The 19,401-nt window shown below is 54.7% G+C and overlaps 1 protein-coding gene across 1 annotated transcript in view; it reads left to right on the top strand.

The window, feature by feature from the left end:
* The window catches only part of PRMT8 (protein arginine methyltransferase 8), a 76,941-nt gene extending 57,853 nt beyond the window's left edge, over window positions 1–19,088 (top strand). Inside the window, 6 exon segments of the mRNA XM_032473113.1 lie at window positions 1,140–1,282; window positions 1,877–1,964; window positions 7,664–7,779; window positions 12,110–12,260; window positions 17,459–17,580; window positions 18,262–19,088. Coding sequence (XP_032329004.1) covers window positions 1,140–1,282; window positions 1,877–1,964; window positions 7,664–7,779; window positions 12,110–12,260; window positions 17,459–17,580; window positions 18,262–18,345 — 704 coding nt within the window. The 3' untranslated portion in view covers window positions 18,346–19,088.
* The last annotated feature ends 313 nt before the right edge of the window (window positions 19,089–19,401 follow it).

Here is a 19,401-nt window from a genome sequence, read left to right as displayed (position 1 = left end):
GGTGTACAGCATAATGTCCCAGTTATATATATACATATACACATATATTTGTTTTTATATTCTTTTTCATTAAAGGTTATTATAAGATATTGAATATAGTTCCCTATGCTACACAGAAGAAATTTGTTTTTTATATATTTTTGTATATAGTCGTTAACATTTGTAAATCTCAAACTCTTAAATTTCTCTCTTCCCACCCCTTCCCTCCAGTAACCGTAAGATTATTTACGATGTTGGCAAGTCTGTTTCTGTTTTGTAGATGAGTTCATTAGTGTCCTCTTTTTTAATTTTTTAGATTCCACATATGAGTGATCTCATATGGTATTTTTTTCTCTTTCTGGCTTACTTCACTTAGAATGACAATCTCCAGGTCCATCTGGGTTGCTGCAATGGCATTACTTTATCATTTTTTATGGCTGAGTAGTATTCCATTGTATAAACACACCACACCTTCTTTATCCAGTCATCTGTCGATGGACATTTAGGTTGCTTCCATGTCTTGGCTATTGTACATAGTGCTGCTATGAACATTGGGGTGCATGTACCTTTTTGAATTAGAGTTCCTTCTGGATATATGCCCAGGAGTTCAACCCTGGTTTCTTGAGTGCACAGCCCACACCAGCCAGGTTGCCTTTCCCTCCAGCACTAGATAGGCACCCCCTGGGGCTGAGCCCGGCCTGAGGAGATGCAAGGGCAGCAGAGGCGGCCTCCCTGGCTTCTCTGGTCTGAATCGTCACAGTAGCCTTGTTGGGGTGGGGGGAGGTTGATAAAAGCATGAGAGTGTAGCTTATCAGACTGGGCTCTGTTTCCGTGTCATCATTTAACCTCTCTAAGCCTCGCTTCCCTTAAAGGTTCTGGATGAAGCACGTTTGCCTCAAAGACTTGTTGGGAGGATCCCACGACAGGGTGCCTGTCACGGGCTTAGTGCGGTCCCAGGCCGGTCACTGCTCAGTGCATCTTAGGGGGAAAACTTGCGAGGAGTTCTCGACTCTCTTAGTGTGAATGAAGGGAGAGGTATGTCCCATCCTAGGAGAGTCAGGACAGTGCTGACACCTGTGGATCGGGTCCTGCTGCGGGGAGCTCATGGTTCCCGGCCAGGGTCCCTGCAAAATTGTGGCCTCGGGGTTCTTATTTTCCAGTCATCACCATCTTTAAGGGGAAGGTGGAGGAGGTGGAGCTGCCCGTGGAGAAGGTGGACATCATCATCAGCGAGTGGATGGGCTACTGTCTGTTCTATGAGTCCATGCTCAACACGGTGATCTTCGCCAGGGACAAGTGGCTGGTGAGTCCTGCGCGCTGTGCCCTCGTCGCTCTGCTGGCCGCTTCCTGCAGCCCAGGAAGAGTATGAGGACTTCAGAGGGGGCTGGGGCTAGAGGGTCACCGCTTCCAGACCCCTCTCTTGAAATCAGACCTGCTCCTGGGGACACGGTGACTGTCCCCAGGTCTCCACGTCTAGCTGCCACAGTGTGCTTAGGTCTAGCTTTGGCCTCTGGGGCTCTAATTGACAACCACTCTCTGTTGTCCAAAGTCTGATCTGGTCAGCAAGTACCAGGGACCTGCAGGATTGCCAGGGAGCCCAGTGTGCTTTCCACCTTGGCTTCTCCAGGCTAAAAAGTCAAAACATCTTCCACTGGGCCTACCTCTGCCCCCCCTACTTGTTCTATTGACCCCCACCTCAGTCCCTTGAATTTTTTCTTGTACTGAAATGAAAACCGAGCGTCCCAGCCCAGCCCTCACCCTGGCCGCGTGGCAGCCTGCTGCATGAGAAGTGTTGGCAAGGGGGTGCCTGTCTGGTGACTCTATGTGCAGTTCAAAATGTGATGTCTTTGTCAGGTGAATAGATTACAAGACCCATTTCCCCACAATTCATCAACAGAAACCTGGAGGGCTTATGTTTCCAGACCGGGCAGCTTTGTACGTGGTAGCAATTGAGGACAGACAGTACAAGGACTTCAAAATCCACTGTAAGTCCCCTTTTGAGTCTCTGTTGGGCTCTTTTTCTTTTTTCTTATTGCACATTTGGGGCGGGAAGCACTTCAGAGGGGTGGGGCTTAGTGGCTGGTCTGTGGCCACAGCGGCTGTGCCTCTGGAGGAGTTGACCTGGGACCCTCTCTAGATTCTGCTGTCGAGATGTTGTCTTCTGGCCCCTGCAGTTGATTCTGCTGGAGGGATTCCCAGAAGGAGTGCATTAGTGTGTGTGTCTGTTTACCTCCTCCTGGAAATATAAACTCAACGCATGGCGTTCAGAGCTGGGGTCAGGAGAAGACAGAGATGGGACAGTTGTTTGAGGCTGTGTGCCCTCTGCCTCCAGCCAATCTGGCGTCATTTCCAATATTCGATAAACCAAGGGAGGTAAGGTGGCCGAGGTTAGATGAGCGTGTTGTGAAGCCTGCCAGCCCTGGGTTCCAGTCCTATGGGGGAACCGTGAGCAAATTAAACACCACTGCACCTCGGCTCCAGAGAACATTCCCCACCCTCTAGACTTGTCTCGAGGATTAGGTAGGAGGATGTGATCAGGGGACAGGGCAGTTCTTGGCGCTACATGCACCAGCCTGGGTCTAGTCTCCGAGCTGTCACCGAGCCCCTTCCTGCTCGCGGCTTTGGCAACTGAGCTGACTGCTGAGCTTGGTGGCCTCCAGTGGCTCATCCGGGACAGGTGTGCTCTCGTGGCAGATCTCACCAGCTCAGCAGCGAACACTGATCAAATGCATATGTAAGTAGGACATATTTCACCCTGGAGCTGTGTCGTAAGGCTGCTTTTGGAGTTCTTGCCGTAACTGTATAAATCGCGTTTGGAGGAGAACCTTCAGGCACATTCTTTGTTCTCACGCGTACTAAATATTTATTGAGCTCCGACCCTCTGCACAGCTCTTTCAGGAACTTCCTCATGGTTTAAAAGCAAACATACCTCACCCTCCTCCTTGCACGGAATCCTGCTCAGGAGCCCTGGGCTCATGCACCTTGTGATGTGGACTGGGCTGGTCCTGATGGGCTCAGGTGCTGGCCTAGGACTGGACGGCATGTGACAGAGTCTTGCCCCCACCGCTTTGCAATTTTTGTGCATTCTGGGAAAGAAAAAAAATTAAAAGTCAGCCCCACTGTTCCTTGTGGGATGCTTGCTCTGCAGTGTCTGTCAGTGCCTAAAAAAACGTAAATCAAACACACCTTTAAAATTTATTTAAAATGTTCTTGTTTTCCATTTAAACATTTTTTTTAAAGATCTGTTTTTGTTTTTAGTAAAGGAAGCAAGCCCATTTAGAAATCTGTTTTAAATAAACAGACTTTGGTTTCTCTGTGTTCTAAATCAAAAGTAAAAGCAAAATTAAAAAAAAAAAAAAAGAAAAGTAAATGCAGAAAGGTTGCTGGTTGCTATGGGAACATTTGTAAGCAAATTTCAGTTGGCCGAAGAACCAGCTGAAAAAGAAATGTCTTACAGTGGAGCAGGAGACAGAGACATGCTGGGTCCCTTTCAGAAAGGAAATTGTTAGGAAAACACTTTCTTCCCTCCTTCCTCACCCACTCCTCTTCTCCTCTCCCTTCCTCCCTCCCCCTCCTCTCCCCTCCTCCCTTTTGTCAACTGCACAAGAATGTGTGAAATACAGAACCTGCCCTCAATTTGCTCATCAACTACTAAAGAACACTTAGAGAGACCTGGTTGGCATGTTCGAGGCTCACAGCACCGAATTTTGTTGAGTGAATGAATGAATGAGAAAATTAAGGAAGAAACAGAAGTAAACCAGCAGAGGAACATGCCAGGTGTAGGGTTTAACCCTGTGACAGGAGCAGTCGTTAAAGAAATTTTTTTTACTCTAGAACTCTAGAGATTTCTAGAATTTCAAAATTGGAAAAAAATTGGGAGATACCCTACTTGATTTTTCACCCAGTACGTGGATGTGCAGCCTGCTGAGAGTTAGAGGTTGGGCACCAGCTTCCCAGCTGATGAGATGATGACAAGTGGCCCCTGGTGTAGAGTCAGCCGGGGTGGGGGTGGGGGTGGGGATGGGGCTGGGGGGGTGGGTGTTGAAGGGCAGGACTTTGCCGAGGGCTCAGGAGCTGTCCATGGTTCCTCCTCCGCCACCTCCTCGACATCTATTTTCTGGCTCTAGCCTATTTTATACAAGGAACTGACTTTGATCTAAAAGCCTATAATGTATGAAACTAGATACACACCTTCCTTTGTGTCTAGAGGAGAAACTGTCGGTGGCACCTGTGGCACATGCTCTGTTGTCCTCCCAGGCAGCTTCACCAGCTCTAGCAGAGAAACCCGCGTTTCTGGGACCAGGGTGGGGAGGGAGGATGCTGCTACAAGTTCCCTCCAATGAAGAGTGAGACCTGTTTTCCGGGATTTCATGTTCCTGCTTTCGTTTTCAGGTTTATTGTCTCCTCTGATATATCCATTCTGCTCATAAGCTCATTGAAAGAATTATTCATCTTCAATAATGTGATTTTCATTTCCAGCATTTCCATTGGCTCTTTCTTATAGTTTGCATCTCACAGATGAAATTCTCCACCTGTTCATATTGTTTCCCCACTAGATTTTTAAAAATATTTGTTACAGGTACTTTAATGTCTCTGTTAGATAATGACAGCATCTGAGCTCTGAGTCTGGTTCTATTGACTATTTTTTTCTTTTGATGAGGGTCACATTTTCCTTTCTTTTCCTTGTGTCTTGTAATTTTTTAATGAATGCTGGACATTGTGAGTAATGCTGAACTGTAGAGGCAGATGACTGATCCATGCCCAGAAAGGAGCACGCCTTTTCCTCTGCCGGGCTTTTAAAGCAGAGGTTCTAGCCCATCTAGTCTGTAGTTACAGTAGGCCCTGGCTTTGCTGTTGCTATTGTTACATCCATCACATGATAGTGTGGTCCTTTTCAAGAGTTTGTTTTAATCCATACACTAAATTTCATAGGTCCTTCTGATGTTATTTTTTTAACCCCCAGAATACTAATAATATTTCCTGGTGTATGATGACCCTCACCCCCCATTCACTCATTCAGTGGACAAGACAGAATTGCAGCAGAAGATTAATACCCTCCATGTGCCTCCTCTCCCATCCCTGCTCTACTTATGGTAAAGAAGCTAGTGGGAAATGAATGGTCAGCAGAATGGAGTGAAAAAAATCTACTGTTCTGAAAGTGGGGCAGTCTAGCTGAGGAGATAAGACATGAATTAACCCCCGAGAAGGTGACTAAAACACCAGGCTTTGTGAAGCAGTGCAGGCATTAAATGTTCGGGAATAAATTTCAGTTAAAAAAGCATCACCCACGGACCTGTGTTATGCCAGATATTCTATATAGGTGCTGAGGGAACAGAAGGAGAGGTCCCGTGGTTGGGAGAGGATGGGAAGCTTCCACAATGGCCAAGAGATGTTAAGCTCCCCATGTGAAAACCAGACTGAAAGGGGCTTTAAGGACCGTGTAGACCAAGGGCTTCCAGACCCTGGTTGGAATTGCCTATATAGATTTGAAAATCCCAGCTTCCTGGGTTCCTCAGATATGAAGATTCTGATTCAGTAGGTCTGGTTGTGGTCCAGGAATCTGCATTTTTCAAAGTGTCCCTGCTGATCCTGGAACACAGAACCACTGAACCAAACTCCTCACTGTACAAACAAGCCAGAGAGAAGGGGACTGATCTGCTGAGGTCATATCACCTGGGGGGTAGCAAAGCCAGTGCCCAGACCACGTAAGGATAGCATCTGTGCTGTCCCAGAGTTTCCCACGTGCCAGGCCCTGTCCTGTGTACCTTCCATGTATCATCACATGTAACCCCCACAACAGCCCTACAGAGTCACTGTAATTATCATTATCTCCACTTTAAAGAAGAAGCAGCCAACTCTTTGAGAGGGTAAAAGCTTGCCTAAGGTTGCACAGCAAATGAGCAGCAAAGCCCAGGTTTGAAGCCCAAAGCTCAGGACTTTAACCATTACACACATAGACTCTTAGATATTTGCCCAACCCTTGCCCTGAACCTTAATTTAAGGCAGAGCCCAGAGGGAAAGAGCAGATGCGTGGCTGCAGATCTCTTGAGGAAGAGTTTTAAACAAAGGCGGCGTGTTTGGGGGCATGTTTTATTGGGGGGCGCACACATAGCTATTTCCAGATTCTAGAAGGGGGTCTTCTCCAAAGCACGTACTGTTGCCACCAAACGTAGGCAGGCTCAGCTGGGAATTTGGCACCAGCCTCGGGTATACAATGGGATCTGATTGGCATCTTATCCCACAGCCAGGATTTCACAAGCGCTCACCCTCTGGGAGGTGATTATTTTCTTGGCCTCTTCTCCCTGAGGAAGGTCTTTGTATGCCTTAGAAAAGAATCGGAGTGGAAGGAGCACAGTGTTCCCTGACCATTCACACCTCCCTCCTCACACTCTCCTCTCCTAAACACACACGGGGACCCAAGTTTCTGAAGGTACCATTTGTTTAGTGAACGTTAAAAACAAAAAACTTAACGCTCTAAGATTTTAGAGAAAAGCATCTCTATTTCAATGCATTTTAAGCCCCTCTGAATGAACAGACAAGTGAGATTCAGCTGCCCAGTGACTGAAGACTCTGCTCAGTCACCATCTGCATTGCGGGGAGAGGAAACGGCATTGAGAGCTGCTGTCACAGCTGGGTCTGCACAGCCGAAGGGTTAGGGCACAGCTGGGTTTGAGCCTTTGCTCCAGGGTTTCCCTGACGTGGGGTATTGGGCCAGATACTGTGTGTGGGTCAGGTGCCAGCTTCTGAGGCCCCCGTTTTCTCGTCTGTCATATACAAGCATCCTCATGGGGTCGCTGGGTAGAGTAAATGAAGACTCTGGCCTGGGCTAGGTGATCAGTGAGTGACAGCAATGATACCATCATTTAAAAGGTGGTCTTGGACCATCAGATTTGCATTTGTTCATTCACCAACCCTGCACCCTGAATCTGTCCCCCTCTTAAATCTTATGAACAGTTCCAAGAGGCCAAGGAGCACTGCTGAGATGCTTCGTGCCCCTCCCCGGGGGGATATGTCTTACAGGATGGATCCTTAGTGAGAACATCATGGTGCCTGAGAAAGGCAAAGCCTCTCCTGGCCCCCTCCCCCCACTCCCCCGCCAGCCTTGCATTTTGCAGTAGAGAAAGCGGAGGTTCAGAGAGGTTAGCAGATTTGCCTGAGAGCCGACCAGTAAGTGGTGGTGCTGAGAATCCAGCTACAGCCTGTTTCACTGAAAGCCTGTGTTCCTTTCGGCTGCATGAAAGTTTCCGCTGGCAGGGATGGGAGGAGGGAGAGAGATGAGCGTGGGGAATGGCTGGAGCAAAGGTACCGAAATAGAATTGTGGACAGCAGGGAAGAGAGTTCATAGGAGACTCTGAGGCTCAGCGAGGGGGCTGGAGAGGAGGTACGGAAGAGGCAGAAATTTGACTAGTCCAGCGCTAACCCTGGCCCTGCGGCATTGTAGCTGTGTGCCCTTGGGGAAGTTTCTCAGCCTCTCTGAGGTTTACGTTTCCTAACCATAAACCATGTACAAATGAGACGGTGTGGCTGAGCCTGTAGCAGGTTGTGAAGCTCTCCAGCAGGTGAGCGACTCTGCTATCCTCTGGTGGAGGGGCACGAGCTGCTCCTGGCCTTCTAATACTTAAGGGGGTCGGGAGACTTCTGGGGGTCCTGCTGCCGACCCTCATGTCTCGCTCTGTTCCCACAGGGTGGGAGAATGTCTACGGCTTTGACATGACCTGCATCCGGGATGTTGCCATGAAGGAACCCTTGGTGGACATCGTGGACCCAAAGCAAGTGGTGACCAACGCCTGTTTAATAAAGGTCTGCAGACTGGCCCTGCTTGGGTCCAGGCATGTGGGAACCCAGCTGTGCCACCTGGACGCCATGGGCGTGGACGAAAGGCCACACCAGCCCCTGCAGGGTCCCAAACTGTGAGGCACAGCCGCTTTGGCCAGAGCCTCTGGCAGCGCACGGTGGCCAGTCAGAAGTAGGCAGAGTCGCTGAGCAGAGGCGTGGAGAGAGCGCCGCTGGACTCCACGGTGGCACAGCTGGCAGGGGGTGGGGTCAGTGCGTGTCCCGTGGTGGTGCAGGGGGGTGGGGGCGGTGTGGCGTAGAGGTGGGGGGACCACTGTCCGCACGTTAGATTGATCTTTCTGGTCTTTTTTCCTAAGTATTTGCATTTATAGACGCTAATCTCTCCTGCCAAATGGTGGAAAACTGTTGATATTTGACTGTTTTTTTAAAGTCTAGAAAGATACCAGATTCACATGTTTCAAGTTTATACTTTAACCAGAGAATCTGGGTTTGATCCCCAGTATCTCTGTTAAATTAAAAAAAAAATAAACCTAATTGCCCCCTCCGAAAAAGCCCCACAGAGGATGAGGAGGAAGAGCCCAGGGCTGCTGGGGTGAGGGGAGGTCCCCGCAGGACTGACGCAAACGGTCCCTCGTCCCGCGTCACAGTCCCCCTGAGAAGAAGCACCGCCTGTCACTGCTGCCTTCAGAGGGGACCTCGGAGGACAAGCAGAGCCCGCAGAACCGCGCACGGGTCCCATCAGGGGCTGCCTCCCTTTTGTGACGTCCTGCCGTGGGGGTTCGGCCCCAAGTTCAAGCCCCGGCCCCTCCCTGACAGGGCTTTGCCGCTTCCCAGCTCAGCCTGTTCTGATGGGCAGGACTGATCACAAGAGACGTCCTTCTTTTTCTTCCCCCAGCCCCTCTGTCCCCGAAGCTGCCCCCTCCTGGCACCCCCAACAAAACCAGGGAAGTACACCCCCGAACAACTCACCTGCCGTGCAAAACACGGCTGCACATACTGTGGTCTAAGCAGAAATCGCCTGTGCGACTGATTTGCCGAAAGGACACATGGCCGCGGCAGGTGACCTGAGACGCCTGCAAGTAGTGGGGTTAAAATTCCTTCCACGTGCTTGGGCCCGGGGGGCTTTCTGCCCCTGACCTGCAGGTGTGGCCACCTCACTGCTGGCCCGTCTAGGACTGGCCGGCTCTGTCCCCCAGGCCACACTGCTCTCCCTCCTTCCCCTGCTGCCCTAGCCAGGAACCTGCAAGCGTATCTCCTGGTGACACCTGAGAGCAGCCTGGGCGCAAACTCAGTGTGGGGCAGGGGAGTCGTATGGCAGGAGGGGTGTGAGTCACCGGCACCGAGGACCCCTCAGGGCGGTGGGTGTGGTGGCCGGAGCTCCGTGCTGTCGGGCCGTGCCGTCCCCTTTCTCCCTGGCTCCCCGAGAAGGACAAGGCCGCGAGCCGCTGCGGCCAGGAGAGCTGTCCGCCAGCTCCCGCTGGTGCGCTCAGCAACGTCCCCGGCTCTGTTGGGAAAACACTTGCCCTTCTTCACACACTTAATTGCTATTTTCGTCGCTATTAACCATGTGGCGCGTGACACTTTATTATAATTAAGACTCGGCTTTGACCAGACTTCTGTTTGGAGACATCCACGGTGACATTCCTTAGCCGTGAGCAGAGCAGCGGCCAGGCGCCTGAGTCACTGATGCCTGCAGGGCCCTCTGCCAGGTGGGGTGGCCTGGGGCCGAGTCAGGGGTCACCCTGGGGTCTCAGGGCTGCCGCTGCCGCAGCGGTGAAAGAAGAAACCTGCCAGCGAAGGGGGGCAGGCTCGGGGGACCAGGTGAGCACACCTGACTCTGGAGACTTTGGGTCTGACATTGAGGGGGGACCTGACCCAGAGGGCCTGTCTGTCCCCGAGGCTCAGCCGCAGCTGACCACCTGCACGGATGGCCTGGGCCTCACCCCACAAGCCCCACTGCCCCCGCCACCCCGTTTTAGTGCATAGCTCTGTTACTCCTGGTCTGGAAGCCTTCGATCCATGCCTTCCCAGGCCCCTACTAAGATGCACGTGTCTGTAGGGCCCAGTGAACCCTGTCAGCTAGCACGGTGGCATTGGAGGCCGACGTCTGGTTGACTGACATCTGAGACCCTGCAGAGATGGAGTCCCCGATAGATGGGGTGTTGTGCGTTTGTGCACGTGCTTGTGCACGCTGACACTGGTGGTGTGAAGGGAGGACACCGGGGAGAGAGACCAGGTATGGATGTGTCACAGGGCCAGCTTCCCTGTTCCCTCTCTGCATCCAGGCCGAGAGGCTGGGGCATTCTTGGGTAAGCTGTAGAAAATCACGGAAGGTTTTCATCCAGGGAGCGGCATAGTCTGAATGCGTCTTAAGGAGAGTCATCGGTTGGTGGGAAGGAGAGGCCTTGGGAGGGGACGGGAAAGAGAGTCGTCAGGCTGGGACAGTGTCAGGGGAAGAGTGATGGGTTAGGGGCTCACTTGTGTCCAGCCCCCACTTCCAAAGGGCTCCAGTCTAACAGGGAAACAGGGGCAGAGGTGGCGAGGCCACTGAGATGAGGCACAGGTCGGGTGGAAAGAGCAGGCTGGGCTGGTGGCAGAAGGCGCCAGGGACCTTGGAAAGAGCCCAGAGCCTGGTGGGCTGGCCCTGACGAAGGCGAGATGGAAAAGTCAGTGAGTGCAGATGCTGTGAGCCGGGTGGACGGCCCAGCTGACCACGGCTGCTCTAAGCGTTGTTGGGCCGGGGGGATCCTGCAGACACGTGGCAGGAGGGACGGCGAGCGTCATGAACTGACAGATACTGGGGCTAAAAAGATTCCCCAGGTGTGGGCGTGGCCGAGACTAACAGGGGACATAGAACAGAGGACTCCCTGCGCTCGGTCCCGAGATGAAAGGAGCCTGGCCGAGCTCAGATGGGCTCCTATAGTCCCTGCTCCTCGTCCTCGGGGCCACAAAGCATCGCTTGGATTTGAAGTGACATCACTGAGGGCTCCCACATCCCCCCACCCCTGCAGTCCCACCCTCTTCCCAGCCCACAGGTCAGAGCAGGCCCCCAGGGTGTCACAGCTGCCCAGCCCACACGGAAACAGGACTCCGGTCTGGCCGGCTGCCTTGACCACATCTCCACCTCTGTCCACCCTGTGGAGGAAAGGTTTGGCTTTGAAGGCCCTGGCATGCTTTGCATCAGTTTTTTCTTTATTCATCCTAGAAATGTGTAGAGATTAAAGCCTCCTTGTCTCTTTCCTGCTCTGGGTTCCCTACCAGGAGACCCCTCTCTCCTGCTTGTTCCCAACGTCTCCCATCACTGGGTCTCAGGAGCACCCTGGGAACTGTCCCAGGCGCACAGGTGTCCCAGGTGCACAGGCAGCTGTCTGGCTTGTGCAGAGCTCACGCAGGACAGAGGTCCCTGCCGCACAGCCCAGCCATGGGAAGTTCTTCCCTAGACCCCACTGAAAGCAGTCTGGAGGCCTCCCGGGTCTTGGAAGGTTTGCCCCGTCTCACCAGCGCCGGCCAGCGTCAGTCAGCATCCTCGCACAGGAAGAACAGCGCATCGCAAAACGTTGCTGGTTACACCTGCTCCCACACAAGATTAACTTTCAGCCACTTCCCAGCTGAAACTGTTTGAATTATTAGTGCTTTTTGTTTTCCATTCCTGGCTAGAACTGAAAAATTCTCACCTCTTATTTCCCCGTTTCATTTTATGTTTTAAACTGTCCGGGCTGGTGATGAACGGTCAGCAGGCTCCCCCCAGCTCAGTCCGTGACTGTGTGGTCCTCACCTCTGAGATGACACGAGAGGCCGTCTGTGGAGGGGAGATGGGTGGTCAGGTCCAGGGGCGTCACTGGGAGGGCTTGACAACCACAGATGCTGCTTTGACGCAGCAGGTGTGAGATGCCCTCTCTCCACCCCACCCCTCGGAACTTGCCCCCAGGAGATGCTGCTGCTGCCGTCCGGGGACCCCACCATGGGGACGGCTAGGTGAACTGGTGACGCTGAGGGGGCCACTCTGAGAGTGTTCGGATTGGGTTTAGGGAGGATCTGTCTAATTAACCCTTCTCTCCCCTCCCCCATTAGCCCCCACCCATGCAGACTCACCTTCCTAATTCTGTTGCCCTCAGGTTCAGATTCACATCTGTTTGCAGCACTGCCTGAGCAGACTCCACCCTAGGAAGGATGGAGGAGGTCACTGGTAGGGTGGCGGGTGGGCCTGGGAAGCCCCCCCAAGAGTTGTGACACCTGGAGGCAGGGTCTGCCATCAATAGTCTCCCTTGGGAATGAAGCTGCCACCCAGGCCGGTGGAGGCTCTAAGCGCCCACGTTCTCTCCCCCCTGGGCTGCAGGAGGTGGACATCTACACGGTGAAGACGGAGGAGCTGTCCTTCACGTCTGCCTTCTGCCTGCAGATACAGCGCAATGACTACATCCACGCCCTGGTCACCTACTTCAACATCGAATTTACCAAGTGCCACAAGAAGATGGGGTTTTCCACAGGTGAGCCTTCTGTCGGCGTTCGAGGCCCTTGCTTGGGCCGGGGCTCTGTGAGGCATGACCCCTCCTTAGTCCAGCCCTGGAGGGGTCGCACATGCCCACAGGTTTGGCCGCCCAAGGAGAAGGTAAAAAGTTTGCGGCTGGCATGGCCCGAGCCGAGAGCCTGTGCTGGGTGGGGAGAGGCAGGGGTTAAATGCGCGTATGTTCATCCGGAACTTATGAGCATCTTCTGTGTGCGGGGGAGGATACGGGGTGGAATAAGATTTCTCTGTGCCTGTGCCACGCCTTACTGCAGACTCAGCGTCCCCCTGTGTAGGCTGCAGAATGTCCCTGTCTCCTTCCTGTCTTCCCTGCTTCTCCCCAGTCTGTCCCCGTTAAGTCCCTGACAGGCTCCCAAACTCCTGCAGCGTCTCACTGCCTGTAACCGCGAAGCCCAGATTCCTTAGCCTGGTAAATGGGGGGGGGGGTCCCATGACCCCGATCCAGCCACTTCCCCAGCCTCACTTCTCACCGCCCTCCTTGATGGGACCTCCGCCCCATCACCCCTCTGCTGCCACCGCTCACATGGCCCAGCCACGTGGAGCGCATGTAGCTCCCCGCACGTGGGCTTCCCGAGGCCCTGGGCTGCCGCCGACCCCGGCTGCGCTGCGGGGGCCGGGGGCCTCTGTCTGCTCTGCCTCCTTCCCTCCTGTGTGGGTCTGCTGTGCCGCAGAGCAGGGTTAGTGTGGGGGAGGCTCAGGCAACAGGAACTTACCGCTCGCCGTCCGGAGGCCCCGGAGGTGTCTCCCGCGGCCTCTCTCCTTGGCCTGTGCACGGCGTCTCCTCGCCGTGCCCCACACGGCCCTCCCTCCTTGCGCATCCCTGGTGTCTCTCCGTGCGTCCCGATTGCCTGCTTCTCTAAGGACACAGGCCAGACTGGGTCAGCGCCCACCCGCAGGGCCTCGGCTTAACTCGGTCGCTTCTTGAAAGACGTTATTCCAATACAGTCCTGGTCTGGGGTAGTGGGGGTCCGGGGGCCAGCACACGGATTTTGGGGGCTCACGGTTCAGTTTGTAACGCCTCCCCCCCCCTCCCCACCAGGCCGCCTCCAGCGCAGGCTGCACCTGCCTGTGCGGGTATTACTCGACTCTCCTTCCCTTTGGGGCCAAGGTCCTTACGTGTCCTGCTGGGAGCTCCCTGACGCCCTGTGCTTACGTCTGTCATGGAGATGTTTAAAGCAATGTATGTGCACGCTGACAAAAAAAAACAATGAAATATGAAAAAGGGCCTGAAAAGTCAAAGGGAGCCCCTCGCAGTCCCGTGCCTCACAGGCTCACACCGCCAGGCACGCCTCTGGTAGCTTCTCAGCAAACGTCAGTGTGCACGAGCGACTGTCTACCTACGCACACTTCCTTGTCATTTGCAATAATTACAGCGTCACAGGAAGTTGCAAAAATAGTACATGGAGTTCTGGGAGCCCCACCCCAGCTGCCTCCGCTGGTGGCGTCTTCCACAACCGGAGGACAAGGCGCGGCTGCACCTGTCTTAGAGACACAGGTCGGGCTCATACCGCGCGCACCGCCCTCCACAGCCTCGTCTGTTTAACCGCGGGTCTTGGAGATGCTGCCGCAGCCTCACAGGGACACTCACTGCCTCCTCTTAAACAACCACACAGGGTCCCGATGGCGGACGGGCTGTCGCTCACCGAGCATTTCCACCCTCCTGTGCCACCCTGGGTCACACTCTGTAGCCTCTGCCCTCTGGCTTCTCCAGCAGGGCGTGGCTCGTAGCTCGCTCTGAGCACGTGTTAGGTGAGTGCGCCAAGGCAGCACCCCTGCCCTGAGAGCGTGTTCACGTGGACCGTCCCCGCAAAGCCTTCCTGGGAATGCGGAGCTTGTCATTGGGGCTGAGTGGGGACGCACGAGGCAGGGCTAGGGCAGTGCTACCGAAATTTAAAAATCTGCTAATTCGCTTCCCGAGGCCCTGGTGATAGTGATCCCCTCTCACCTGTGCACAGAGCGGGCAAGGGACTTGCCTAATCCCCCCCCTAAGAAGGGCTTGTCCCAGGGCCAGTGTCTCCTGACCACCAAGACCAGAGTCTCTGGTCTCCATCAGCCAGGCCAGCACTGGCGCCTCCCCACCCTGGAGAAAACCAGAGACCCCGTGGGGTCAGCATATTAAAGGGCTGAAGGTATCATCGTAGTGGGGAAAGCTGAAAGCCAGTTACGCACTTCTGAAGGCTGCAGTGGGGGCAGGGGCGGGAGGGGAAGGCTCATTCACTGACCAGTACCCTAAATGCGTGGTCCACAGCAGTGTGTGCGGCGGGGAAGGGAACAGCTCAGCGGGAGAGCGATGTGCTTAGCGTGCACAAGGTCCTGGGTGCCATCCCCAGCACGGCCATTAAAATAAAAACAAGAAAATAAAACCTAATTGCCACCCCTCCACCCCCCAAAAAATCCATAGTGGAGGTGCGTGCTCACCCTGGTGCAGAGCAACTTTCTGGATAATCCCTAGAACATTCTGAACCATGACAGTGGGGCTGTGCAGGCCAGAGTTATAGTTTATGGATAAAGAAGGTGATGCACCGCTTTCCACAGTGACCAGTAACCGCCTAGTGCAGCGGCTCAGCCAGACCCTAACCGGGACCTGCTGCGGCACAGGTTGGGCGACCGTAAAGTTCGTCTTTCAGCCGAGGACATGCTGAGAGTGAAAGGGAGAGCTATTAATAATTAGGCCAGAATAATGGTCCTGGGTGCAGCGGGGCCTGGTCCGGCTCAGTGCACCCTTTCCCTTCCCATCCCTCCTGGTCCCCCACCTGAACCCCTCGGTCCCTCGGGACACGAGCATCATTCTACAGATGTTGAAAATGAGCCCCGGGGGCGCGGTGCAGACACATGCGCAATGCAGACTGGAAACCAGGCCATTGCTGCCTAATTAAGTGTCCTTTCCACGGACACCCACCCGAGAGGCGTTATTAGATGCGAACTACTGGGCCTGCACAGTGTCTGGGTCTGCACGGCGATCTCGGCTGTGGCAGTGTGTCTGCAACCCCTGGGGGCAGATTTCTACATCTTGGTAAGCCTGTCCCCTCCTCACGCCCCAGAATTACTGGATTCAAATCTCTGGGAGTCGAGTCAAAGCATCCTGAATTTTCATCAGCTTTTCCTGGACACCAGGATGGAGAATCAGGATCGAGAAAGCTGCTTTAGACAATTTGTCCATGGACCCATCACAGAAGCGAGATGTTGGGGGAAGTTCTTAACCTTTTGATGCCAAGGGAAAAAACACTTTCCTCCAACTCAAGGCTGGTGTGTTTTGGGGGGCCACCATCAGAGGCAGACTCCGAGGTTTGTTGGCTGGCAAATCTGAGCCAGTGAAGTCTCGGAGCGCCTAGAAGGCATCTGATTAGGAGGCAGAAGGAAGCTGCTTGCATCTCCTTGCCTGAAGGTCTTCAAGAACAGGAGAGACACCTGTATGAGCGGGCGTGGGTGGCTGCGGGGGCAAGGGTGCTGTCAGTGACTCACTGCCAATCTCACACACACCGGAGACTCTCTTTCGACAATCCATTTAGAAGTCGTTGGCAGGGCAGGTGCTGGGAGCAGGTGGACTTTGTCCGTGGACAGCAGTGTGCCTTAGAGGCCAGGAAGGCAGGATGTGTTTGGAGATCCAGGATCTGAGAGGCACAGATTGCATGTTCGTGACGTCAGGATCCTCCTTCCAGCCCTTCCAAATGCTCAGGCTGCTCCCCCTGCCCACGACCTTGAACTTGCATCGATTTCCCACGTGCATTGAAGGCTCCTCGAGTCTCTGTCCAAGCCACTGACGTTCAGTCGAGCCAGGTCATGGCGAAGGGCAAAGACAGACTCTTCCCTGCCACTAACACAGCTCTTGGGATTTGAACGCTCCTAGCGGTGCCCTGGTCTGATTGGGCGCACAGTAAATCCCGTCAGCGGTTGCGTGTGAACACCTCTTGTCTGGACTGCAGGTGGCTCACACAAATGTGAGACAGCCCCAGTTACTCCTGGGAATTAAAGCCCTGCCTTCTGATGGGTCCCAGTCTCTGTTCTGCCTCCATAGCCACATAGAAGGCCACATAGAGGTCTCTCCGTGTGACAGCTTTTGAAGTATTTGAAAGGCACTTACTAGAGTCCCCATAAGTCTTAGCGCCTCTAGTCTTAAGCAACGAGGAAGTGAGTGTCAACGCGTCGTGCATCCTGGCGGAGGAAGGTAGGAGCCGCAAGGACTGTAAGGTGGGCTTTCCTCCATCCGTCGGTTCCAAAGCCTCGATGTCACTCAACACCTATGAGGGCATTGAAGCTTCGCCATCTCCTCTTTGGGTTTTCACCGTCGCTCATGTATTTGGTACTCACAGATCTAGCAAGGGTGGTGGTGGGCACTCAAGGTGCCCTTTATCCAGGTGGGTGGTCAGGCAAAGCTTCCCAGAGGACGTGACCTTGAAGGGTGAGGAAGAAGAGGCTGGTGACTAGGGAGGGAAGAGTGTTCCAAGGACGACTGGGGCTGAAGAGGTGGCCCGTGAGGCAGGACCCCATCTGTTGTAGAATTAGTCGTGTGCCAAGGGGGTGGGAGGGATTTCAGGGCAAATACAGGGGAGGTGCAGCACCAGCGTGGCTCCGGATGGGGCATGAGGTGTGTGCTGTGCACCAGTGTTGAGCCTGTGGACTGAGAATCATCCCCAGTTTTTATTCGACCCAGCTAGGAGGGTGCAGCCAAACCCCATGGCTGGCCTGGAGCAGGGTGCTGGGATGGGTTCAGAGCGGCAGGCCAGGAAAGCTATTCGTAGGATGGGGGTGTCCATGAAATTGGGGAAACTGGTTTAGCCATGGAGTTGGCATAAACGGTGTCATTTAAGGGGAGACGGGGCGGACCACTCTACAAACCTCCCTGGCCCCCCACTGTCTGAAAGTCTTCACTCTGTTGAACTAATGAAAAACAGTAGCATTTTGAGATTCATTTGGGTTAATACTGCCCCTGGGCGTGAATGTGTTTCTCTTCTGCTCCTCAGCTCAGAGCCGCAATCCCGGTGGCAGGAATCGTCCCTGGGCTGAGTGGGGGTCCTGCAGGGGCCGGGCAGAGTGCTGGGGTGGGGGGGCTCGGTGAGTCCCAGAGGAAGCCCAGCAGCTTCCGGGCAGGGTCCCAGCTTCAGCCCCTCTGGAGACGTCTGCTCTGACTCCTTCCCCCTGGCTCTGTTCTCCATCCCTCAGCCCCCGACGCCCCCTACACCCACTGGAAGCAGACGGTCTTCTACTTGGAAGATTACCTCACTGTCCGGAGGGGGGAAGAAATCTACGGGACCATATCCATGAAGCCAAATGCCAAAAATGTGGTGAGTGCCGAGAGGAGGAGGGGCGGGCGGGGCTGGCTCCCAGGGAGCTGCAGGGACCCGCTCACCTGGGTACCGGGGCGCCTCTTGCACAGTCAGACTAAGCACAGACGAGGCAGGAGGAGGTGGATTTAGATGTGCCCGCGTCACTGAAGGACTCCAACCTGGGCCCCTTACAACTCAGGGAACTGGAGCCTTCCCGCAGGCCTCCTGGGGACCCTCCCAGCCTTGAGGACAGCTTCCAGCTATTCATGGGAGGGATTTTGAGAACAGAGGCTGTTGCCCTGGGTTTCACCTCATTTAGGACGAGGTGAGCCAGAAGAGAACAGTTTCTGGTGGCCTAGAAGACCAGGCGTGCATTCCTTGCGCTGGTCTGCTGGGCTGGAGACCCAGCCAGGTGCCTGGAGGGCCCTGCCTCCGGGAGACTTGAACACCCCACTCTGTCTTCCCCCGGGATGAAATGAGAGGGCAAACTTTTGTATTCTAGCAGGAAGGATTTGGGTTGGAAACCAAAGACCTTCCTGTGATTACAGAGAATGAGGCACCAGAAGAGGCTCCCGGGGGCTGTTTGTGGGACCCCTGAGCCAGGAACCCTTAGCAGCTCGGGGGAGCCCCGCCCGCTGCGGGGAGGGGCACGGCCCCGCCTCCTTCCGCACTGATGCCCTGACTGCTCCTTCTTTGCAGCGAGACCTCGATTTCACAGTAGACTTGGATTTTAAGGGACAGCTGTGCGAAACATCTGTATCTAATTACTACAAAATGCGTTAGCACACGTGGGAGGCTGCCGGGAGCGGGCGAGAGCAGAAACTCACCTCCGTCTGCGGCTCTGCCCCGGGGACCCTGTTTGCAGGACTACACGCTCAAAACTGGAGTCTGAAACCCTGCCCTCGAGATTGGTGAACTCACCGGCCTCCCAGGGGCCCGCCACTGGACAGAGGGCTCCCAGCTCCTCCGCTCTGCCCCGGGAGCCCTTCTCATAGGCTCTGTCATCGGACAGAGAGCCGCGGGCGGCGCGGCGGCCGGGCCCCGGTGGGGGAGCCCACATGTGCCCCCTCGCCCCCTAACTGTGACTCTCTGGGATCTTCAGGTTTTGCATGCTGCAGGCACCTAGGACAGACTGCTTCCCTAGAACCTGGAGACGTAGTGTCTGATAGCGCAAGCCGGACTCCCCCGTGTGCGCGGCGGTGCGTGCGTGTGCGTGTGTGCGTGTGGGGCCGGCAGGCCTAGCAGTTTATTTACGCGGCACACCGGTTCGGGCGTGCCTAGAGGGCCGAGTGGGTTGTCTGTGTGCCTCCGGGGGTGTGTGCTGTGCGCGTGTGTGTGCGTGCGTGTGCATAGACATCTATTGCTCTCAGAGGAGATTCTGTTGCTTTCGAGTAGGACTTTGTTTTGTGATTAGTTCTCCCTCCCCCACCCCATCCCAGATGTTAAGCTGCTGTGAGACGTTCTCTGTACTAGCTCCAGTCTCCTTTTGACTAGACTGTGGCTCTGAACCCTGAGCATAGTACCGCGCCCTCCATGAGCGCTCAATAAATGCACATGAGAGGGAAGTGTTCCTGGTGCTCTGGGGGATGGGGTGGGGAGTGGGACAGAAGAGCCCATGGTGCTGCTCCCGGAAGGATGGGAGCTCCTTGGTGGAAGCTGTTGTGAAGCTGGGACTGGCCCAAGGGCATCTCCCCTGCAACCCTCGGGGGTGGGAGGAGGGTCCTGGAGCTGGGGTTGGGGGATGTGAGTTAACCTAGAGCGCCCCAGAAGAGGAGGCCACGTGCAGCCTGGAGGGAGGCCGAGGTCAGGAGCAGAGGAAGCCGGGAGGGCCCGGAGGAG

Source organism: Camelus ferus, chromosome 34 (genome assembly GCF_009834535.1).
Source record: "Camelus ferus isolate YT-003-E chromosome 34, BCGSAC_Cfer_1.0, whole genome shotgun sequence".
Taxonomy (NCBI): domain Eukaryota; kingdom Metazoa; phylum Chordata; class Mammalia; order Artiodactyla; family Camelidae; genus Camelus; species Camelus ferus.
This window is presented reverse-complemented; position numbering and strand designations above follow the sequence as displayed.